Source organism: Tasmannia lanceolata, unplaced genomic scaffold, assembly GCF_043159265.1.
Source record: "Tasmannia lanceolata isolate RefF3 unplaced genomic scaffold, GAP_Taslan_0.1 ptg000003l, whole genome shotgun sequence".
NCBI lineage: Eukaryota > Viridiplantae > Streptophyta > Magnoliopsida > Canellales > Winteraceae > Tasmannia > Tasmannia lanceolata.
In genome coordinates, this window is record NW_027518680.1 from 58,222,578 (window position 1) to 58,247,630 (window position 25,053).

General features: G+C 40.3%; 2 protein-coding genes across 3 annotated transcripts; both read left to right on the forward strand.

Moving 5' to 3' along the window:
* The first annotated feature begins 1,804 nt into the window (after positions 1 to 1,804).
* LOC143856795 (UDP-glycosyltransferase 83A1-like) lies at positions 1,805 to 17,166 on the forward strand. 2 transcript variants are annotated; one of them, XM_077367081.1, is made up of 2 exons: positions 1,805 to 2,381; positions 15,969 to 17,093. In XM_077367081.1, the coding sequence occupies exons 1-2, from the start codon at positions 2,162 to 2,164 to the stop codon at positions 16,856 to 16,858; spliced, it is 1,110 nt and encodes a 369-aa protein (XP_077223196.1). In that variant the 5' UTR covers positions 1,805 to 2,161; the 3' UTR covers positions 16,859 to 17,093. The 2 variants fall into 2 exon arrangements, with proteins under 2 accessions (XP_077223196.1, XP_077223202.1); XM_077367087.1 differs by lacking the exon at positions 1,805 to 2,381 and adding an exon at positions 5,055 to 5,602 and having other exon boundaries at positions 15,969 to 17,166.
* Positions 17,167 to 18,398: 1,232 nt separating this feature from the next.
* On the forward strand, positions 18,399 to 22,034 carry LOC143856808 (UDP-glycosyltransferase 83A1-like). The gene is made up of 2 exons (XM_077367093.1): positions 18,399 to 18,926; positions 20,874 to 22,034. Exons 1-2 carry the CDS (start codon positions 18,443 to 18,445, stop codon positions 21,761 to 21,763), a joined length of 1,374 nt encoding a protein of 457 aa, XP_077223208.1. The 5' UTR covers positions 18,399 to 18,442; the 3' UTR covers positions 21,764 to 22,034.
* The last annotated feature ends 3,019 nt before the right edge of the window (positions 22,035 to 25,053 follow it).

Sequence of the window (25,053 nt, forward strand, 5' to 3'; positions counted from 1 at the left end):
TATAGCTCTTTATTGCTTTCCTTATCTCATTATATCTGTCATTATCTGTTTAGTTATAGCAATGCGTGCGATTGTTTACTACTTTCTTAGATGTGATGAGTTAGGATTAGAAGCGATGAACTAGGATTTGTTAGCTTTTTTTGCCCATCCCCGGGTCATGCATGCTTAGATAGACGTTTTCTTGGGGATGATTGTTCCCATTTCACATGATTTTCGCCCAAAATTCTTCAAAGTTAATTAGAACTGGCATAAGAGACCATGTGCTTGCACTTGGGCAAATTGGGGTGCTCTTCAGATCTTCCTCATTCGTCACCAGGCACGGACCTTTTGTATCTCTGGTTATTCGTTGCAACAGAGTATTTCATGGGATCCAGGGCCCATTTCCTTGGATGGCGACTCTGAGTTATTTTCAGATGCGTCTTGGTTTCGAGGCTCCTGTCTCCTGATCAAGAGGTATCTTATACATATCAATCGCCACCCATGCTATGAGTAGCATCATTTCGAGAGTTCCTTGGTAGAGCTCTCCTTCACATTGTGGAGGTCTCAGAGGATTCACGGGGGATCTCGCGTCCTTCGCTCATCGTCCTCAGGATCGAGGTCCATAGATGGTGAGGACATCATTATCATCACCAGGTTGCGTGATAAACAGACTAGGGGCCGAGAGACTACCATGAACGTATTTCAAGACGTCTTGGCTCTTAAGGATAGGGAGAAGTTGACTATGCCATAATAAGTAGTTGGTTCTATTAAGTTTCACAGAGACAAGATGAGAAATATTGGTAAGCAATCCAACATTGGGCATGATTGTTGAACCAGATGGTGGGAGGGAAGAAGAGCTAGCGGCAGATATGGTAGAAGCCATTCCAGCATTGGGCATGATTGTTGAATCAGACGGTGGGAGGGAAGAAGAGCTAGTGGCAGATACAGTAGAAGCCATTGAAAAAGGAGAGAAAAGGAAGTGAAGAAGAAGGAGAGTTAGGAAGAGAAGGATCGATTTGACTAGCAATAGAAAAATTGTTAGTGCTCTGATACCATGAAAACAAAAGTTAAGACAATTGTTGCATATCCATTCGTTGGATTGCCACTCTATATTTATAATGAATAGGGTGTTCTCTACATGGAAGAGTACAGCATGTCATATCTCATGACAGTAGGATTTCATGATTACAATCAATCAATATAAGGAAGAATATAAAATACAAAGAATGAATAAAATATTTTCTTTCCCAACATGGCATTAATTGGAAAGGCATTCCTTCTTTGGCTAGTCAAGGGTGACATCATCAATCCTTATCTTATTATGTTGAAGATATCTTCCTTCTTGGGCTGCTGCAGAATGGACGATTTCATGATTCAGCATGATGTCATGATGCCTTGACTATATAGAAGGTATGTCATGGTTATCTTGGATGAGATACGTTAACAGAGATTATACAATTATAATAGAATAAAAAGAAAGGGATAAGGTGTTTTTGAAAGAAGAAGTTTATTAAGAAGTTTGGGATATCCTGGTCGAGTAGGTACACGGGGTGTCTTAGGAGATGACAGGGGAGACCCGTGAGGTGGACCTTTGTAGGCCCCATTGGAGTGGCTGTCTCTAGTGAGGCGGAGTTGCGTGTGGCCCACCAAGGCATTAAGTTGCTAGTGGGAGAAGATTTAATTAGAATGGTGGTAGAGGAAGACTCCCACAATGTGATTCATTGGTTGAGAGGTTCCCACGTTTGAAGATTTAATTAGAGTGGCGGTAGAGGAAGACTCCCTCAATGTAATCCATTGGTTGAGAGGTTCCCACTTTGCCCTTGGAGATTTGCCAAGATATTTGAAGATTACATGCTACAGTAATATAAGTAGCTTGAGAGGGTGTATTCTTACATGTGGGATTGATCGATCACTCGCCATGGTCAGACCACATGTTCTAGTCTTGCCAGTCCCCTCGCAAGGCCATGTAATACCCCTCTTGACATTCTCAAACCACTTAGTCGATCATGGAGTCAAGGTCACTTCGTGAACACAGATTTTCGACACGCCAATGTGATGGCCGCATCGGAAGAGACTAGGAACGATCATTGGCTCGGTTCGTCTAGTCTCGATCTCCGACGGGTTGCCATTGGACGAAGATCGGAGAGACCTCAGAAAGTTACACCCGGCTATCTTCGGTGCCATGCCCGGCTTTCTTGAGGAATTGATCGGAAAGATCAACGAATCCGATGATGATAAGATTACGTGCATAATTGCCGATGAGAGCATGGCGTGGGCGTTCGGGGTCGCCGATAAAATGGGCATTCGGAAAGCGGCATTTTGGCCAGCGCCAGCCACAGTCTATGTGATGAAGCTTAACATTCCAAAGCTAATTGAGACCGGAACAATTGATGCTAATAGTGGTAAAACTATCTTTATTATTTTTTCGATGAGGTATGCTAAACTCAAGGGCGCCCTTGCAAAAATGGCCTGAAAGGGCGCACCCCATTGGCTACAAGTCGCCAAAGTGCATTTAATAATCTTTAACTTGCAGCCATCATAAATGCACGATGGTGACTTGTGGCCAATGGGTGCACCCTTTCAGCCCATTTTTGAAAGGGCGCCCCACAGTTTAGCATTCCTCTTCTTTAAATTAATTGTAACTTCCGTTTTGGATTTTGAGAATTGATTTTGAGTTCAAAACTGATTATTGGGTGAAAAATTAAGGCTCTGTTCATTTTGGATTCTGAGAGATGATACTGAGTAAAAACTGATTATTGGCCCCAAACTTAAGTCCCTGTTCGCTTTAGATTTAGACAACCGATTGTGAGCCAAAACCAATTATTGGACACAAAATTAAATGTGATTTTGAGTATAATAAGATGTTTTGGACTCACAATCGGTGGTCAAAATCTAAAACGAATAGGGCCTACAAGTAAATTTGAGTCAAATAATCAGTTTTGGACTCACAATCAGTTGTTAAAATCCAGAACAAACAGGGCCTATGGTTTACTCATATTATAAATCCAAAATTAATTATTTGATTAAAAATTAAGAGGCTGTTTTACCTCTGTTGTTACTAAGTGAGTCACCATAAAATCAGCCATCCATTCATATTTTTTCTTTGGTGATTAATCTCAGCCCTTCAAAAAAGAAAAGAAAAGGGAAAGGCAGATTTTTAGGCGAAGCACTTAGTCGGGACGGAGGTGAAACTAACTCAAAAAATTAAATGCAATTTTGAGTCTAATAATTAGTTTTGGACTCAACAACAATTCCCGAGATCCAAAAGGAAGAGGGCCTAAATGCAATTTTGAGTCCAATAATCTATTTTGACTCGAAATAAATTCTCAAAATCCAAATCGAACAGAGCTGAAATGCAATTTTGAGTCCAATAATCTGTCAGACTCAAAATCAATTCTCAAAATCCAAAATGACGAGTTTAAAATGGCTATAGCTAAAAAAACAATGTAGAAAAAAATATTTGAAAAATGAGAACGTAAAAATGATGACCCCATGTTAAAGAAGTTATTTACATTGATTCTAAATGTTAGAGTTAGGATCATCCTATTGGAGATGATCTATGTGGTACAACCTATTAACATTGTGGCCCATCAAATGAACGATTTAGATTATACTATGAAGTGGGCCCCGTACTTTGTAAAAAATACTGGACCCCACGGAGAAATGGCTTTCCGTGAAATTGCCCAGCAAACAAATCATAGCCATATATATATACACTAGTGGGACCAACCGTTCGTTGCACGGTTTGGAAGCTATTCTATTTAAGATCGGGGAAAAAATTAAAAATTAATTAAAGAACAAAATAAATGGGTGAAACAATGGTACGTGTCTTACCATTCGGCAAGGTCATGTAAGAGAACGATAAAGAGCAAAACATATATTTATCACCTAAATGTGTTCAATAGAGTAATGTATCGAGATTAGGAAGAAATGGGGACTATTGCTAGTGTACACTATTAAGCTGTACAATAAATAAACGCAAAGATATTGGACCTACGGTTCATAACAATCGCAAGACACAGTTTGGATTGGGTTGAGGCCAACCCTATCCCAAACCGAGATAGCATTCCCTCAACCCCAACCCAACCCCAGCCTCGGGTTGAGGATGGTCAACCCTAACCCAACCCACCTATAAATCATTCAACCCAGGCCCAACCCATCTAACCCGAAAATCTGGCCGGGTTGGTTCAGGTTCACCTTAGGCCGAACCAAAAAAATACAATAACCGAAAGTAAACCAAGATAAAATTAGAGGATGGAGGTCGGGTTCGGGTTAGGAAATGCCAACCAAACCCGAGCAAAAATCGGGTTCAGGTTGAGCCTGATCCAAGTTGCACCCCTACTTAGAATAAATGTGAAAGTATTAATGGGAGTATATTATTAACTGGGGAGATAAGAGCATCCCAAAATCTTGACATTCACAGGGCCCACCCTTAGTGACTGGAATTGTTCATCAAGTGGGCCCCCAAATGTCCATGGTGTAAATAAATGGAAAAGTCTTAACGGGAGTTTACTATTTAATGGGGGAGATAAGACCATCCCAAACCAATACGTTCTTCCGTCTTTTGTTTGAAGGAGGTTGCCAAGTAGATTGAATGCAGGATGGGGGGACTGCCCACGTTAGCGTGAACAGTGAAACCCCCATCCTGCTATAACGAAGAAAACAACTAGAGAAGACAATGGAAATAACGAAGATCACAACTAGAGAAGACAAGTAGAGAAAGATAGATATGGAGATAACGAAGAAAACAACTTGAGAAGACAATGGAAACGACATAGAAGTGAAAAACCACAAAGATGAAAGCCAAAAATGAGAAAGCAAAGACAAACGAAGAAGATACCTTCTACAAACAAGAAAGAAGTCTAAGAGATACTCTTATCACAATCAAACAAATCTCAGCCGTTGGTTCTTCAGCCCATGAATCCTTAACATCTATAAGTAGCAACGGAGGGTGCACACACTAAACATGTGTGAAAGAGAGAGCACCCAATTGCATTAGAGGTTTTTGATTTTCTTCCCCCCTGAGTTCTGTATAGCTCTTTCTCATTGCCCTCTTGTACTCCTTTGTTGCCTCAACTTTCTAATAAAATCTCACCATTTAAAAAAATAAATAAAAATAAAGCGCGCGCCTAATTGCTCGCCATGGGCAAGCCACACATGTTAGCCCTACCATTCCCTGCTCAGGGCCATGTCATACCCCTCATGTCATTCTCCCACCAGTTAGCCGACCACGGATTCAAAATAACATTCGTGAATTTGGATTTCCATCACGCCAGGGTGATGGCAGCATTGAGAGATAGTCCTACCGATTGTGAGTTTGTTCGTCTAGTCTCGATCTCCGATGGGTTGCCGATGGGGGAAGATCGGAACGAGTTAGGCAAGCTAAGCCGCGCTATGTTTAGTGTCATGCCAGGTAATTTAGCGGAGCTGATCGGAAAGATTAATGAATCTGATGATGATAAAATTACATGTATAATTGCGGACGAGAGCATGGGGTGGGCGTTCGACATTGCCGATAAGATGGGAATTCGGAAAGCGGCTTTTTGGCCGGCAGCGGCTGCGCTCAATGCATTGAAAAGTCATTCACCGATGTTAATTGAGGCCGGAACAATTGATGATAAGGGTAAGACCGCCTATTTTCCAACTAATTTGTAGTGATAATTAGCAAAATGTATGATGACAAAAAACTGCTAAGCCAAAATGACGGGTACAACCTATTAACATTGTGGCCCATCAAATGAACGATTTAGATTATACTATGAAGTGGGCCACGTACTTTGTAAAAAATACTGGACCCCACGGAGAAATGGCTTTCCGCGAAATTGCCCAGCAAACAAATCCTAGCATATACACTAGTGGGACCAACCGTTCGTTGCACGGTTTGGAAGCTATTTTATTTAAGATCGGGGAAAAAATTAAAAATTAATTAAAGAACAAAATAAATGGGTGAAACAATCGTACGTGTTTTTACCATTCGGCAAGGTCATGTAAGAGAACGATAAAGAGCAAAACATATATTTATCACCTAAATGTGTTCAATAGAGTAATGTATCGAGATTAGGAAGAAACGGGGACTATTGCTAGTGTACACTATTAAGCTGTACAATAAATAAACGCAAAGATATTGGACCTACAGTTCATAACAATCGCAAGACCCGGTTTGGATTGGGTTGAGGCCAACCCTATCCCAAACCGAGATAGCATTCCCTCAACCCCAACCCAACCCTAGCCTCGGGTTGAGGATGGTCAACCCTAACCCAACCCACCTATAAATCATTCAACCCAGGCCCAACCCATCTAACCTGAAAATCTGGCCGGGTTGGTTCAGGTTCACCTTAGGCCAAACCAAAAAAATACAATAACCGAAAGTAAACCAAGATAAAATTAGAGGATGGAGGTCGGGTTCGGGTTAGGAAATGCCAACCAAACCCGAGCAAAAGTCGGGTTCAGGTTGAGCCTGATCCAAGTTGCACCCCTACTTAGAATAAATGTGAAAGTATTAATGGGAGTATATTATTAACTGGGGAGATAAGAGCATCCCAAAATCTTGACATTCACAGGGCCCACCCTTAGTGACTGGAATTGTTCATCAAGTGGGCCCCCAAATGTCCATGGTGTAAATAAATGGAAAAGTCTTAACGGGAGTTTACTTTTTAATGGGGGAGATAAGACCATCCCAAACCAATACGTTCTTCCGTCTTTTGTTTGAAGGAGGTTGCCAAGTAGATTGAATGCAGGATGGGGGGACTGCCCACGTTAGCGTGAACAGTGAAACCCCCATCCTGCTATAACGAAGAAAACAACTAGAGAAGACAATGGAAATAACGAAGATAACAACTAGAGAAGACAAGTAGAGAAAGATAGATATGGAGATAACGAAGAAAACAACTTGAGAAGACAATGGAAACGACATAGAAGTGAAAAACCACAAAGATGAAAGCCAAAAATGAGAAAGCAAAGACAAACGAAGAAGATACCTTCTACAAACAAGAAAGAAGTCTAAGAGATACTCTTATCACAATCAAACAAATCTCAGCCGTTGGTTCTTCAGCCCATGAATCCTTAACATTACTATAAGTAGCAACGGAGGGTGCACACACTAAGCATGTGTGAAAGATTCATTCAACTTAAAGCTACAGGTAGCACAAACATGGTGCTGAATCTAAGCAACATTGTCATTTGCGGTGGCTGGCGCTCACCTAGACGAACTCTAGAAGCACAACCTTGTGTGTTGCTGGCTTAACTTAATTCATTTTTTTAACGATCCCGCACCCGCACCCGCACCCTACGTCCCTTCCTGTCTCCGCTTCTTTTCTAGCATGCCTTAGTAAGAGCAACCGAGATAGCCGAGGTGGGAGTGCTTAATTGCCATATCAGCGGCAACAAATTCATTCTATAGAACTGTAGATCATGCAGAATTTCGTTCTCCTGTAGGAGCGTACCAGGACCATTATCTATCGATTGGGTCTAGGAACTGGACCTAAATAGCGCAATGCCACTAAATAGAACCTTCTGATAGTTCGTCTTCTTCCACAAGATCTGATCGTTCGCCTACTAGCCCTTCTTTGGATGGGCTTGACTATGAAGAAACGTTGAGGGTTGACAAAAAAATGCAGGCAATTGGATCCTCCAAAAAGAGTGAGGTTCACAATGTTTTGACAACGATCAATTAGTAGCCCCTACTCATTGGATGATCTCAACCATTCAAAATCATCTTGGTAGGATGATCCTAGCACTTCGATTTGTCAAGGTTTCTACATCCCCGATGCTCTAACACTTTGGTAATCCAACCATTCATCTTCTGACCATACATAAGTTTCATGAATTGGACAATCCTAACCACCATTTTCCAAAAGATTTTTGTCCCGTTAGTTCAAAATATCTCTGACGTCAATCGAAGATACCTTCTACCAACAAGGAAAAACTACTCAACAAACATTCAAAGAAATGCTAGCCATTGGTTCTACAGACTACATACTACAGTAATGTAAGTAGCAATACAAGTAGCTTGAGAGGGTGAACTCGCCATGGTCAGACCACATGTTCTAGTCTTGCCACTTCCCGCGCAAGGCCATGTAATATCCCTCATGGCCTCAAACTTAAGTCCCTGTTCCTTTTAGATTTAGACAACTGATTGTGAACCAAAACCAATTATTGGACACAAAATTAAATGTGATTTTGAGTATATTAAGATGTTTTGGACTCACAATCGGTCCTCAAAATCTAAAACGAATAGGGCAATTTGAGTCAAATAATCAGTTTTGGACTCACAATCAGTTGTTAAAATCCAGAACAAACCGTGCCTATGGTGTACTCATATTATGAATCCAAAATTAACTATTTGATTAAAAATTAAGAGGCTGTTTTACGTCTGTTGTGACTAAGTGTGTCTGCCATAAAATCGGCCATTCATTCATATATATATTTTTTGGGGTGAATGGTAGGTATTAAAACACACGATTTTTAGTGGGATTAATCTCAGTCCTTCAAATAAAAAAGGGAAAGGCAGATTTTTAGGCGAAGCACTTAGTCGGGAGGGAGGTGAAACTAAATCAAAAAATTAAATGCAATTTTGAGTCCAATAATCTGTTCGACTCAAAATCAATTCTCAAAATCCAAAATGACGAGTTTAAATAAGAATTCAAACTTCGTAAGACTTATGGAAGTGTTAGCGTCCGCGAAATGGCTTTCCAAACCCTTCCAAATCTTGATTTCGTTTGGAAAATAAAGATGAATTTTTTTCCATAGGAAAAAATTCTCCTTGTTTTCAAGGAAAACTACAAACCTACAAGAATGGAAAAAATTTTCTTGTTTTCAAGGGAAATTTCAGGCCTTATAACCCATGGATTTTTTTCCTAGGTCCAAATGCCCCCTTAAACTCCTACCTAATCCACCCAATAAAAATGAGGGATCCACCATTAACACCAAAGTGGCCATGAACTTGAAATAGACCCACAACTATCATTGCAAGTCAAAATATCAAACTACATTACGGGTATTCAAGCTCACTTGTCTTCTTGTACATGTGTCACAATGTAAGGTTTCGTCTTTATGATCTATGTGGTACAGCCTATTAACATTGTGGCCCATCAAATGAACGGTTTGGATTATACTATGAAGTGGGCCCAGTACTTTGTAAAAAGTACTGGACCCCAAGGAGAAATGGATTTCCTCAAAATTGCCTAGCAAACAAATCCTAGCCATATATATACATATGGAGATAACGAAGAAAACAACTAAAGAAGACAATGGAAACGACATAGAAGTGAAAAACCACAAATATGAAAGCCAAAAATGAGAAAGCAAAGACAAACGAAGAAGATACCTTCTACAAACAAGGAAGAAGTCTAAGAGATACTCTTACCACAATCAAACAAATCTCGGCCGTTGGTTCTTCAGCCCATCAATCCTAAACATTACTATAAGTAGCTAGGGAGGGTGCACACACTAAACATGTGTGAAAGAGAGCGCGCCCAATTGCATTAGAGGTTTTTTATTTTCTTCCCCCTTGAGTTCTTTATAGCTCTTTCTCATTGCCCTCTTGTACTCCTTTGTTGCCTCGACCTTCTAATAAAATCTCACCATTTCAAAAAAAAAAAGAAAAAAGAGCGCGCCTAATTGCTCGCCATGGGCAAGCCACACGTGTTAGTCCTACCATTCCCTGCTCAAGGCCATGTCATTCCCCTCATGTCATTCTCCCACCAGTTAGCCGATCGCGGATTCAAAATAACATTCGTGAATTCGGATTTCCATCACGCCAGGGTGATGGCGGCATTGAGAGATAGTCCCACCGATTGTGAATTTGTTCGTCTAGTCTCGATCTCCGATGGGTTGCCGATGGAGGAAGATCGGAACGATTTAGGCAAGCTAAGCCGCGCTATGTTTAGTGTCATGCCGGGTAATTTAGCGGAGCTGATCGGAAAGATTAATGAATCTGATGATGATAAAATTACATGTATAATTGCGGAAGAGAACATGGGGTGGGCGTTTGACATTGCCGATAAGATGGGAATTCGGAAAGCGGCTTTTTGGCCGGCAGCGGCTGCGCTCAATGCATTGAAAAGTCATTTACCGATGTTAATCGAGGCCGGAACAATTGATGATACGGGTAAGACAGCCTATTTTCTAACTAATTTGTAGTGATAATTAGCATAATGTATGATGACAAAAAAAATTGCTACGCCAAAACGATGGGTTTAAAATGTCTAGCTAAAAAAAATAGAAAAGTGGGGTAAAAAAAATTAAGAAACACAAAGGCTCCGTGTTTTTTTTTTTTTTTTTTTTGGAAATAAAATGGGCGTAAAACAAATTTTACGCCTATTTTTACGCCCAATTTTGGTCTAAAGAAACAAAGTCAAGGAAAAAAATAGTCGGGGGATGAAATGAATTAAAACGACATCATCGTATTAATAAAAGTTGATATAAAAAGTTGTTAGATTCATCCAAAATTTCAATCCATGTCATAAAATTCTAAAATCTAAAATAATAACCAATGATTCATCCGCACCTATTATATGATACTTTGCCAATCCAATTATAATTAAAAAATCTAATCTATCTAATCTAATCTAACTACTATATATAAAGGCGGAATCGTGGGTTGAGTTCTTCCACCCTTTGCCGTTATTTCCACTTGTGTCCCACTGCCATAATTCCAATTGTATCCCACATGTAAGGGCATTTGTGTCATTTGCCGTCTAACTATACTATATAAAGGTAGAATCGTGGGTTAAGTTCTTCCACCCTTTGCCGTTATTTCCGCTTGTGTCCCACCTTTGATCCACACGTCAGCATTACTCTTTTACCATTAACCCCTTTGCTGATATCTAACATCTCTCTCAATGAGAAATTATTTGAGGGTAAAATAGTAATCTACATACAAAAAGTACCGACACATGGTACCTGTCTATGACAATTACGACAAAAACTACCAAGAAGAGGTAAAGACATATGACAATGACAAAAGAACTACTTTGTATTACTCATGCTTGACACTTGCAAAATATTATGGATTCCGGGCACCTGAAGAGGAACAACAATTATTGAAACCCCTATCGATTGGAGGGATAGGATCGGCCTATATCGATTGGAGGGCTAGGATCAACCTATGGAAATGGTTTTACGGGCACAACCGATTGATGTTGTGTTCCATCACATGGACGATTTAGATCAACCTATAACCCTCTATAGATCGGAGGGTTTGGATCAACCTATAAAATTATTTTTGGGCCACAACCTATGTAGGAAGTGGCCCATCCGAAAGAAATTTCTTAGAATCGTGGGTTAAGTTCTTCCACCCTTTGCCGTTATTTCCGCTTGTGTCCCACTGCCATAATTCCAATTGTATCCCACATGTAAGGGCATTTGTGTCATTTGCCGTTATTTCCGCTTGTGTCCCACCTTTGATCCACACGTCAGCATTACTCTTTTACCATTAGCCCCTTTGTTGATATCTAACATCTCTCTCTATGAGAAATTATTTGAGGGTAAAATCGTAATCTACATACAAAAAGTACCGACACGGGTACCTGTCTATGACAATTACGGCAAAAAACTACCAAGAAGAGGTAAAGACATATGACAATTATGAAAGAACTACTTTGTATTACTCATGCAAGACACTTGCAAAATATTGATGGATTCCGGGCACCTGAAGAGGAACAACAATTATTGAAACCCCTATCGATTGGAGGGCTAGGATCAGCCTATATCGATTGGAGGGCTAGGATCAACTTATAGAAATGGTTTTACGGGCACAACCGATTGATGTTGTGTTCCATCACATGGACGGTTTAGATCAACCTATAACCCTCTATAGATCAGAGGGTTCGGATCAACCTATGAAAATTATTTTTGGGGCACAACCTATGTAGGAAGTGGCCCATCCAAAAGAAATTTCTTTTTTTTTTATCTGGGATTTACACGTCAGCATTATTCTTTACCATTAACCCCATTCAACCCGAATTTGGGTTGGGTCGGGTTAAGCTTTTTCGCAAATCAGGTTGGGTTGGGTTGGGAAAAATCAACCCCAATTGGAAATCGGGTTGGGCTGTCGGGCAACCCGACCCGACCCGAACCTGAATTTGAGTTCCATCTGATGAAGTTCTGTATATTTGTGTTTTTCTTTTTCAACATTGAAATAGTCTCCACAGTCCAAAATGGACGGTTTGGATAATCCTATGGTGCGGGCCATACCGTACTTGAATAAAATGAGGAGTGTCATCATCAAAATATAGTAGTGCGGATAATATTTCCCTTTGTTAATTGTTAGTCCTTATTTGGTTTGGATTTTGCAAACCGATTGTGAGTTAAAAACTGATAATTGGTGACTCACTATTGGTTCTCAAAATCCAAAACAACCCGGCTTGAGTTGAGGTGGTCAACAATTGGTACCATATCAAATTGGGTCAGCCCGACCCAACCCAACCCGAATTGGGTCAGGTGTTGCACCTCTAACGACGACGAAAAAACTACTTTTCCTTATTCACTATGTGCGGATCAAATTACAGAAATGTTGATATTACGAATGCAAGACAACTGTAAGAATATTGACGAATTCTTGGCACCTTAAGAGGAACAACAATCATGGAAACCTTTATAGATTGGAGGGCTAGGATCAGCCTATGAAAATGATTTTACGGGCACAACCTATTGATGTTGTGTTCCATCACATGGACGGTTTAGATCAACCTATGATGTGGTCTGTACAATTTTAAATGGATATCACGTGCATCGCACATGCATTTTTACTAGTAAAATAAAAAATGCAAAGACTTATGGAAGTGTGATGGAGTGCTCACATGATGCGGATGGAGCCCCTCGGCATATAATTAATTTTAATTTGTTTTCAATTTAGGCCATGTTCGGCAACCATGAATTTTTTTCATGGAATATTAGCTTTACCAAGTGTTGAGAGGGGAGGGAGAGTGGGAGACGGTGAGAGTTGAGAGGGCATGAGTGAGGAGATGATGTGAAGTGTTCTAAAAAAATAAGAAAAAATAAGTCTATTTTGAATAGAGTTGTTATTCAATACACTTTCGAAGTAGTCTTCAAAAGTATTTAGAAAAATAAGGAGAAGATTTTTAAATATTTAAATGCTTTGAAGTTTTATAGAAAAAATCTACAGTAATACACTACTAAAAATATAAATAAAATATAAATTGTGATAATAAAAAAAGCCCAAAATAGGTAACACAGTTGGATCCAGAAGCGTTCTTCGACGATCTTGGAGATTGGATAGATCTGAAAATTCTTCTTTTTTTGGATTTCTTTTTAGAAAATGATAGATCTTGATCTACGCCACAAGCAAGGGGATGCATGAGCTCAATCAAGCGTGAGATCGCCGGATGATTAGATCTACGCCACGAGCTAGAGGACGCATAGGCTCGATCAATCCTGTAACTAAGTGATGCCATTCTTAAATTCAACAAGAAATTGAGTAATGAAAGGTAGTGAATTAAGATTAGGACACTAATCTTCAAATTTCATAATCTAAGGAGAAAAGATGAAAGATAAAGAGAAGAGCCAAGTAGATCTCAAATTTCTCTCCAAGGAGAACCCCTACTCTCGACTCAACTCAACTCTCAACTCAACAAATTCCACGTAGAAGAACCAACTAGAGCCAGGATTAGAGCCGGGCATATTCCTTTCACCAAGGAGAACCCTACAAAAAATTTAATTCCAAAAACTAAAAGAACTGAGAAGGGAAGATGCCTTACATAAGCAGACCGTAATGAAACATGAAATTCTTATACACCCTCTAATGAATCAAAAAAGATCATTAAGGACAATTACAAGAAGTAAAATGACTAAACAAGGCATCACATGAACGGGCATCTCATAAATATGAGTCAAAGATATACTGATATCATAAATATGAGTCAGAGATGTACGGATATCCATTTCATGTGAAAACAGATCCTTTATTTGTACATCGAGTCCTTTACTTTAGAAAGCCCCTTTTTAGAAAGATTACCCTTGTTTCTGTTTATGACTAGGATTGAAACAAACTACTATAATTCGTCCTCACCTACGGCACCTCCGCTAAGCTCCATGTAAGAGTCGATGTGTGTCAAGGGGATGCTCCTACATCAAATTCCCCTTCTTGAAGAGAGCTCTTCCTCAAGCTCGGACCTTCAATATAAGGAATTGAACAATCCGCACAACCCTCTTGACCTCCATGAACTGTTGCATCTAAGTGGAGTTTGACATTGGAAATACCATTTATGAAAGCTTGAAAGCCATAGTAGAGCCAGAATTCAGCTTATCTTGCTGAAATTTCAGCTTAGTAGTGAATTCTATTTACAAAACCTTAGTTTCTATATCTCCAAGCATCTGCTAAATTCTGGTTCAGAACTTCAGATGATACGACACTCAGGTTCAGAATCTGCACTCGTTAGACTGTCATCCCTTTCACATTATTAGCTATAGACAATTCAGCATGCTCCTAAAGGTACAAGCCTGAATACCACCCCACAACTCTTCCTTTCTTCAAGCCACAATCAAGGCATATGCTGAAACCTCAGAAAGTGAAAAAAATTGCGCATTTTGAACACAGTTCAGTCCCTTTTCTCCACACAAACTTGTCATTGGAGAAAGATCGTCATAATACTTGGGTGCCATCTCGGTGAGCTCATCCAATGACTTTTGATGAAGACCAGTTCCAGATACATTTAAATGTCAAGAGGCACTGAGTAATAATGGATGATTTTTCATCACATAAGGCTTAATTGAGTTCAGATACATTTAGCCGACCCCAACTAGTTTGGGACAAAGGCTTAGTTGAGTTGAGTTGAGTTTGTATCCTTCATCACAGAAGGCCGGGAATGTTCTCCATTCCAAGATTGGAAACAAATAGAAAACTTGAGTTTCCCTTGCAGAGTTTGAATACTTAAAAATTCAGTTGAATTTCACCAAAATGTAGGTCTCAACATTTAGAGACAGTAGCACAAGTTATTCCTAGTGTTTAACTCAAACCATTCAACACCAATTATTTCAGCAGCTATTCCCCACAGGTGAATAAACTTCAAGCAGCATAAGTCTGCTTTACTAGCTTTGTGACGAATTATTTGGGCAGACAGAATTCCTTAAGAGGGTGATCAAAGGCAGTTCAGGTGAGCATATATAGCTTGTAGCCGTTCATATCAAACAACAATTAAATGTGCAAATTAAACCGCATGTAGAAAATTTCTCTGAACTTGAACTGTATCAAGGGAATTTGAAGTCCCAATTCCAAGCCCAACACAAAGCCTTCTAAGAACTCTTCAATGGTATGTCCAATAAGGTCTAAAAACTAGAAAACTCTAGCTTTCCAACAGTAGTAACATGACCATAATATAAATTGAATCAACCTCTCAGCTAACACCAATCCTAGAAGCTAGGATAATCGAATTTTCCAGATAGGTGATTAGTAGAGAGGAAAAAGATATTTTAATTTCCACTGCTGACTATAATATGGATGGGGTTTCACTAGTGGTTTCCAAGACTTAAAGCTGAATTCAACCTTCATAGTGCAGAACTGTCATGCACATATGATTCAGGCCAAAGAGCAACCGCATCAACTCCAGTAAACCAAAGAGCAAGCAGCATGTGGTTGCGACCCACCCTTCTCTTCTACAAATTCAAGGCTTTTAGAATCATTTAGACTTTGTTTCTTTCAACATAAAATAAAATGGGCGTAAAACAAATTTTACTCATTTTTAAGTGAAAAAATGGGCGTAAAATTTGTTTCGCACCCATTTTACTTTTAAAAGGCTCTGTTTCTTTTGACGTAAAATAGGCGTAAAACAAGTTTACACCTACTTTTAAGTGAAAAATAGGCATAAAAAAAATTTTGCACCCATTTTTCAGTAAAAAAGCGAGTAAATTTATTATACGCCCATTTTATGTCGAAAGAAATGGAGCCTAGATGTTTATAATAAGTGGTCATGGTTTTGGTGTCCGTGAATTTACGCTACTTTGGACTACACTAAACTGGGTCTGATTTGCAGGAGTTCCTACAAAATATGAAATAATCAAGCTCTCTCCGACCATGCCGGAGATGAACACGGCGCACTTTGTATGGCACTGTGTGGGAGACTTGGACACACAACAAACCATCTTTCAATGCATGATCCAGACCAACCAAGCCATGAAAGGCGTCGAATGGCTTCTTTGCAACTCCTTCTATGAGCTTGAGCCATCATCGTTCGACTTGGTCCCAAAAATGCTGCCCATTGGGCCATTACTTGCTGGAAACCGGCACGGACAGCCGGTCGGAAACTTCTGGCCGGAGGACTCCACTAGCCTGAGTTGGCTTGATAAACATCCTCCCCACTCAGTCATTTATGTTGCCTTTGGGAGCTTCACAGTGTTTGATCATAGACAATTCCATGAGCTAGCACTTGGGCTCGAACTTTCCGGCCGCCCGTTCTTATGGGTTGTCCGGCCGGACCTCACCGGTGGGCCCAACAGGCCCACTGATGCATACCCGGACGGCTTTCTTGAAAGAGTAGCCGATCGAGGGCGGATGGTAGGTTGGTCCCCTCAGCAGAAGGTGTTGGCTCACACTTCCCTTGCATGCTTCGTAACCCATTGCGGTTGGAATTCGACTATGGAGGGGTTAACCAACGGAGTCCCCTTACTCTGTTGGCCTTACTTCGCCGATCAATTCCTTAACCGGAGTTACATTTCTGATGTTTGGAAAGTTGGACTTGGGTTGAACCAAGATAGTGATGGGATCATCTCAAAGGAGGAAATCAAGAAAAAGTTGGAGGAATTGCTGAGTGATGGTGGGATAAGAACCAGAGCTTCAGAGCTTAAGGAAATGGCGAAAAAGAGTGTGAGCGAAGGAGGAGCTTCGTCAAGGAATTTCAATGATTTTGTTGAGTGGATTAAGTAAATTAAGATGATGGGTTGTTGATGCAGGGGTTCCTCATCGTTTCCTCTCATTAGCATGCATGGTGGGCCAGCCTTGGTGATCTATTATGTTTTCATTTGAAACATTGGGTCTGATCTAGTATGTTTTCATTTAAATTCTTGTGTTGGTGTACATGCAACTAGAGATTCTGGATGTTGATATTCTTGTAAATTTCCTTCAAGAACGAGACATCTCGAGGCAGATATTGCCATTTTAATTGCCTATGTTTCTTACCTTTCGAGTTTCACCAAGAGAATTGCTAGATCTGAAGATGCAGACTATGTTTCTTAGCTTTTGTGTTTCATATCTTACAACATTATCATTAATTTTAAACCAGACATCTTGGAATTGTGGCAACCAACGATTCTTGCTGTTTTTTGAATGAAGTCCTTTATTTTCTGCATGGGATTTTCACTTTGGATATGACTAAGAGCATCTGGGTCAGCTTATGAAGCTTTCCAAGATCAACTGTCTAGATCTCACATACACGGCCCCTTACGCCAGGATTCTTTGAGAGCAAAAGAATAAATACATGCTACAAATATTTGCACTACCATGTTTTGATAATGAGAAAAACTCAGCTTGTCTTTTATGATTTAACTAGCTGTTATTTTATTCTCAAAAAGTTCTTAGTAGCCATTTAAAAAAGAAAAGACAAGCTGAGTTTGTCGCATTAATTATTGAAACATGGCGGTGCAAATGCCAGTAATGTTAGTAGTTAGGTTAAATTAGGATTATCAGATCTTTCTATTTTTATTCTATGTTTATCCGTTCAGTGTTATGTAGAAACTGTTGACGCTCGATCCCGCACCCGCACCCGCACCCTACATCCCTTCCTGTCTCCGCTTCTTTTCTAGCATGCCTTAGTAAGAGCAACTGAGATAGCCGAGGTGGGGGTGCTTAATTGCCATATCAGCGGCAACAAATTCATTCTATAGAACTGTAGATCATGCAGAATTTCGTTCTCCTGTAGGAGCGTACCAGGACCATTATCTATCGATTGGGTCTAGGAACTGGAACTAAATAGCGCAATGCCACTAAATAGAACCTTCTGATAGTTCGTCTTCTTCCGCAAGATCTGATCGTTCGCCTACTAGCCCTTCTTTGGATGGGCTTGACTATGAAGAAACGTTGAGGGTTGACAAAAAAATGCAGGCAATTGGATCCTCCAAAAAGAGTGAGGTTCACAATGTTTTGACAACGATCAATTAGTAGCCCCCACTCATTGGATGATCTCAACCATTCAAAATCATCTCGGTAGGATGATCCTAGCACTTCGATTTGTCAAGGTTTCTACATCCCCGATGCTCTAACACTTTGGTAATCCAACCATTCATCTTCTGACCATACATAAGTTTCATGAATTGGACAATCCTAACCACCATTTTCCAAAAGATTTTTGTCCCGTTAGTTCAAAATATCTCTGACTTCAATCGAAGATACCTTCTACCAACAAGGAAAAACTACTCAACAAACATTCAAAGAAATGCTAGCCATTGGTTCTACAGACTACATACTACAGTAATATAAGTAGCAATACAAGTAGCTTGAGAGGGTGAACTCGCCATGGTCAGACCACATGTTCTAGTCTTGCCAGTTCCCGCGCAAGGCCATGTAATACCCCTCATGACATTCTCAAACCACTTAGTCGATCATGGAATCAAGGTCACATTCGTGAACACAGATTTTCGACTCGCCAATGTGATGGCCGCATCGGAAGAGACTAGGAACGATCATGGCTCGGTTCGTCTAGTCTCGATCTCCGATGGGTTGCCAATGGATGAAGATCGGAGAGACCTCGGAAAGTTACACCGGGCTATCTTCGGTGCCATGCCCGGCTTTCTCGAGGAATTGATTGGAAAGATCAACGAATCCGATGATGATAAGATTACGTGCATAATTGCCGATGAGAGCATGGCGTGGGCGTTCGGGGTCGCTGATAAAATGGGCATTCGGAAAGCGGCATTTTGGCCAGCGCCAGCCGCAGTCTATGTGATGAAGCTTAACATTCCAAGGCTAATTGAGACCGGAACAATTGATGCTAATAGTGGTAAAACTATCTTTATTATTTTTTCGATGAGGTATGCTAAACTCAAGGGCGCCCTTGCAAAAATGGCCTGAAAGGGCGCACCCCATTGGCTAAAAGTCGCCGAAGTGCATTTAATAATCTTTAACTTGCAGCCATCATAAATGAACGACGGTGACTTGTGGCCAATGGCGACACTCCAGTCAGTATGAGCAGGAGTGTAGAGCCAAAAATTTAGGAGTGGTAGCTTAGAAGTTATTACCGCTTACTTTGAGCCTTGAGAGGCCTTTTATATAGGGAGGACTGGGGTGCATTCTTTCAGCCCATTTTTGCAAGGGCGCCCCACAGTTTAGCATTCCTCTTCTTTAAATTAATTGTAACTTCCGTTTTGGATTTTGAGAATCGATTTTGAGTTCAAAACTGATTATTGGGTGAAAAATTAAGGCCCTGTTCATTTTGGATTCTGAGAGATGATACTGAGTAAAAACTGATTATTGGCCTCAAACTCAAGTCCCTGTTCGTTTTAGATTTAGACAACCGATTGTGAGCCAAAACCAATTATTGGACACAAAATTAACTATTTGATTAAAAATTAAGAGGCTGTTTTACGTCTGTTGTGACGAGGCACTTGAGTAATAATGGATGATTTTTCATCACATAAGGCTTAATTGAGTTCAGATACATTTAGCCGACCCCAACTAGTTTGGGACAAAGGCTTAGTTTAGTTGAGTTGAGTTGAGTTTGTATCCTTCATCACAGAAGGCCGGGAATGTTCTCCATTACAAGATTGGAAACAAATAGAAAACTTGAGTTTCCCTTGGAGAGTTTGAATACTTAAAAATTCAGTTGAATTTTCACCAAAATGTAGGTCTCAACATTTAGAGACAGTAGCCCAAGTTATTCCTAGTGTTTAACTCGAATCATTCAACACCAATTATTTCAGCAGCTATTCCCCACAGGTGAATAAACTTCAAGCAGCATAAGTCTGCTTTACTAGCTTTGAGACGAATTATTTGGGCAGACAGAATTCCTTAAGAAGGTGATCAAAGGCAGTTCAGGTGAGCATATATAGCTTGTAGCCGTTCATATCAAACAACAATTAAATGTGCAAATTAAACCGCATGTAGAAAATTTCTCTGAACTTGAACTGTATCAAGGGAATTTGAAGTCCCAATTCCAAGCCCAACACAAAGCCTTCTAAGGACTCTTCAATGGTAAGTCCAATAAGGTCTAAAAACTTGAAAACTCTAGCTTTCCAATATTGGTAATATGGAGGGCAATCACTGTGTCACATTAGGCAGAAACTTGGCTATAATATAAATTGAATCAACCTCTCAACTAACACCAATCCTAGAAGCTAGGATAATCAAATTTTCCAGATATGAGATTAGTAGAGGAAAAAGATATTTTAATTTCCACTGCTGACTATAAAATGGATGGGGTTTCACTAGTGGTTTCCAAGACTTAAAGCTGAATTCAACCTTCATAGTGCAGAACTGTCATGCACATATGGTTCAGGCCAGAGAGCAACCCTATCAACTCCATTAAACCAAAGAGCAAGCAGCATGTGGTTCTGACCCACCCTTCTCTTCCACAAATTCAAGGCTCTTAGAATCATTTAGACTTTGTTTCTTTCAACATAAAATAAAATGGGCGTAAAACAAATTTTACTCATTTTTTAAGTGAACAAATGCCCGTAAAATTTGTTTCACACCCATTTTACTTTTAAAAGGCTCTGTTTCTTTTGACGTAAAATGGGCGTAAAACAAAGTTTACACCTACTTTTAAGTGAAAAATAGGCATAAAAAAAATTTTGCACCCATTTTTCAGAAAACAATAGAGTAAAATTTATTATACGCCCATTTTATGTCGAAAGAAATGGAGCCTAGATGTTTATAATAAGTGGTCATGGTTTTAGTGTCCGTGAATTTACGCTACTTTGGACTACACTAAACTGGGTCTGATTTGCAGGAGTTCCTACAAAATATGAAATAATCAAGCTCTCTCCGACCATGCCGGAGATGAACACGGCGCACTTTGTATGGCACTGTCTCGGAGACTTGGACACACAACAAACCATCTTTCAATGCATGATCCAGACCAACGAAGCCATGAAAGGCGTCGAATGGCTTCTTTGCAACTCCTTCTATGAGCTTGAGCCATCATCATTCGACTTGGTCCCAAAAATGCTACCCATTGGGCCATTACTCGCTGGAAACCAGCACGGTCAGCCCGTCGGAAACTTCTGGCCGGAGGACTCGACTAGCCTGAGTTGGCTTGATAAACATCCTCCCCACTCAGTCATTTATGTTGCCTTTGGGAGCTTCACAGTGTTTGATCATAGACAATTCCATGAGCTAGCACTTGGGCTCGAACTTTCCGCCCGCCCGTTCTTATGGGTTGTCCGGCCCGACCTCACTGGTGGGCCCAACGGGCCCACTGATGCATACCCAGAGGGCTTTCTTGAAAGAGTAGCCAATCGAGGGCGGATGGTAGGTTGGTCCCCTCAGCAGAAGGTGTTGGCTCACACTTCCCTTGCATGCTTCGTAACCCATTGCGGTTGGAATTCGACTATGGAGGGCTTAACCAATGGAGTCCCCTTACTCTGTTGGCCTTACTTCGCCGATCAATTCCTTAACCGGAGTTACATTTCTGATGTTTGGAAAGTTGGACTTGGGTTGAACCAAGATATTGATGGGATCATCTCAAAGGAGGAGATCAAGAAAAAGTTGGAGGAATTGCTGAGTGATGGTGAGATAAGAACCAGAGCTTCAGAGCTTAAGGAAATGGCGAAAAAGAGTGTGAGCGAAGGAGGAGCTTCTTCAAGGAATTTCAATGATTTTGTTGAGTGGATTAAGTAAATGAAGATGATGGGTTGTTGGCATGCATGGTGCGCCAGCCTTGGTGATCCAAGGCTTGGAGAAGTTTACTTTGAAGAGTAGCCACATTTCCCTTTTAATTGTGCATCATACATCAATGAGTATATTTAAATATGCACATTTAGACTAATCCTTGTTTCATTCAGGAAAGTCATTAGCATTTGCATTTCATTTGAATTTGATCGTAAAGGGGGGTATAAAAACCCTTCCATCCACATTTTTCATTTCAGATCTAGTATGTTTTCATTTGAAACATTGGGTCTGATCTAGTATGTTTTCATTTAAATTCTTGTGTTGGTGTGCAGCCATTTAAAAAAGAAAAGACAAGCTGAGTTTGTCGCATTAATTATTAAAACGTGGGGGTGCAAATGCCATAGTGTTAGTAGTTAGGTTAATTTAGGATTATCAGATCTTTCTAGTTTATTCTATGCTATCCCTTCAATGTTATGTATAGACTGTTGACGCTCGATCCCGCACCCGCACCCGCACCCTACATCACTTCCTGTCTCAGCTTCTTTTCTAGCATCCCTTGGTAAGAGCATCCGAGATAGCCAAGGTGGGAGTGCTTAATTGCCATATCAGCGGCTACAAATTCATTCTATAGAACTGTGGATCATGCAGAATTTCGTTATCTGGTAGGAGCGTACCAGGACCGTTATCGGTCAGTTGGGTCTACGAACTGGAACTAAATAGCGCAATGCCACTAATAGAACCTTCTGATAGTTCGTCTTCTTCCGCAAGATCCGTTCATTGCGGATCCGATCATTAGATTATTTAGGGTGAAGATTACGCAATTATAATAGAATAGATAATAAAGGGAATATGGTGTTTTTGTAAGAAGAAGTTTATTAAGAAGTTTTGGATATCCTGGTCCAGTAGATACAGGGGGTGTCTTAAGAGATGACGGGGGAGGCGGACCTTTGTAGGCCCCATTGGAGTGGCTGACTCTAGTGAGGCGGAGTTGCGTGTGGCCCACCAAGGCATTAAGTTACTAGTGGGAGAAGATTTAATTAGAATGGTGTTAGAAGAAGACTCCCTCAATGTGATTCATTGGTGGAGAGGTTCCCACGTTTGAAGATTTAATTAGAGTGGTGGTAGAGGAAGACTCCCTCAATGTGATCCATTGGTTGAGAGGTTCCCACATTTGCCCTTGGAGATTTGCCAAGATATTTGAAGAGATTAAAAACATTGTCTGCTATTCGAGAATATCCTTTTGAGTTTTACCATATCAAGAGATCGGCCAATGAGGAGGTGGATGGGCTTGCTCTCGATGGGGTTCGATTGGAGGCATTAGAGCAGTTCGATTTCCTAAGGCCTTGAGCTTTACTCCGTTCCTTTGCTATCCCTTATATTCAGCTTAGCTGTATATTCTTCTTGTTTTATTTTTCTAGCTTGTATTTGACCATCTCGGTCCTTTTCCTTTAATAGAATTTTCGACCACTGAAAAAAAAAAAAAAGAGTGTACGAAGAACTGCAGTATGGGAGGAGGTGCATTGTTGGTAAGTATGAATAAAACAAATTAAGAGGGAAAGGTGTGGGCTGAGCATATTTATGGTTGTCCTTGCCATATCACGTAAGCAAATTTATGGTTGTCCTTTGCATATCGCATCTTCTTTCACATGGGCCACTCGTTGTGAGCTATTGGATAATTTGGATCCATGGTTTTAAATTTCGACCGAAATTTCGGATTTCGACTGACACCGAAATCAATGAAATCTGAAACGGTATTTTATTTCGGCCGAAATTTCGGAATTTTCCAAGATTTCACCCAAAAATCTTTTTTTTAATTAATTTAATATATTACCGGAATTACAGGCCGAAATTTTATATCCAATAAAATAGTAGTTTCCTTGATTTGCCGGATTTCGGCCGAAATTTCAAATTTTCGGTTTCGGTTAGGTCCGAAACCAGTACCGAAACCGAAATTTCAAACCATGATTGGATCTCATGATAGTACTAGACTTGTTTTCATTGGGATTGAATTGTCTCCGTCGATCAAAAAAGACGAACTAACTCTTAAGGTCAGGGATTAATCGTGTCCTTTATATGGAAACTAGAGGCCAGGTATTCACTCACAAAAATGGGATCAATCCCCAATTGCGTATTGGTACTTATCGAGTATAGAATAGATCTGCTTATCTCATATTGATGAGTTTTAAAATTTGTTAATGTAAATTATTTATCTTCTAAATCATTCAATTCATCGAGTCATGGCACTTAAAAATTTCTCTTCTCTTTTATATTGAAATGAAAGAGAAAAAAATAGATTTCCACTTGACTTTATAGAGGCCTTTGATTAGTAAGGGTCACCTTGTTGGGTTTAGTCTAGAGCGATTTGCTATATGTGTCTCAGCTCTGCTTCTCTAATCTCTCGACTCAAAATGGGAGCAGGGGTTTAGGGCACGTAAAGGTTTTGAAGCAAGCTACGGCTTCTTTAAAGCCCCCATCACGACATACTCAGAAGCGTCTTTATGCCGCTAGCCCCTCTTAGCCCTTATTAGCCCTTATTGTCATAATCTCAAACGAACAGGGTTAAGATTATGACAACAAATGGTGAGTCCAAAACCAATTATGGGACTCAAAATTACATTTATTTTAGAGACCAGTAATTGGTTTTGGACTTACGTGTTCATAATCTTAAACAAACAGAGCCTAAGAAATCATTCATTTTTTTAACGATCCTAAGAAATCATTCATTCAACTTAAAGCTACAGGTAGCACAAACATGGTGCTGAATCTAAGCAACATTGTCATTTGCGGTGGCTGGCGCTCACCTAGACGAACTCTAGAAGCACAACCTTGTGTGTTGCTGGCTTAACTTAATTCATTTTTTTAACGATCCCGCACCCGCACCCGCACCCTACGTCCCTTCCTGTCTCCGCTTCTTTTCTAGCATGCCTTAGTAAGAGCAACCGAGATAGCCGAGGTGGGAGTGCTTAATTGCCATATCAGCGGCAACAAATTCATTCTATAGAACTGTAGATCATGCAGAATTTCGTTCTCCTGTAGGAGCGTACCAGGACCATTATCTATCGATTGGGTCTAGGAACTGGACCTAAATAGCGCAATGCCACTAAATAGAACCTTCTGATAGTTCGTCTTCTTCCACAAGATCTGATCGTTCGCCTACTAGCCCTTCTTTGGATGGGCTTGACTATGAAGAAACGTTGAGGGTTGACAAAAAAATGCAGGCAATTGGATCCTCCAAAAAGAGTGAGGTTCACAATGTTTTGACAACGATCAATTAGTAGCCCCTACTCATTGGATGATCT

What these genes read in the sequence shown, in the direction of transcription:
- LOC143856795 (XM_077367087.1), top strand. Translation starts at nt 5,122, where the DNA reads ATGGGCAAGCCACACATGTTAGCCCTACCATTCCCTGCTCAGGGCCAT. An exon ending in CGGAACAATTGATGATAAGG is followed by an intron (nt 5,603 to 15,968) that starts GTAAGACCGCCT and finishes TCTGATTTGCAG; the next exon opens with GAGTTCCTACAAAATATGAA.
- LOC143856808 (XM_077367093.1), top strand. Translation starts at nt 18,443, where the DNA reads ATGGTCAGACCACATGTTCTAGTCTTGCCAGTTCCCGCGCAAGGCCAT. An exon ending in AACAATTGATGCTAATAGTG is followed by an intron (nt 18,927 to 20,873) that starts GTAAAACTATCT and finishes TCTGATTTGCAG; the next exon opens with GAGTTCCTACAAAATATGAA.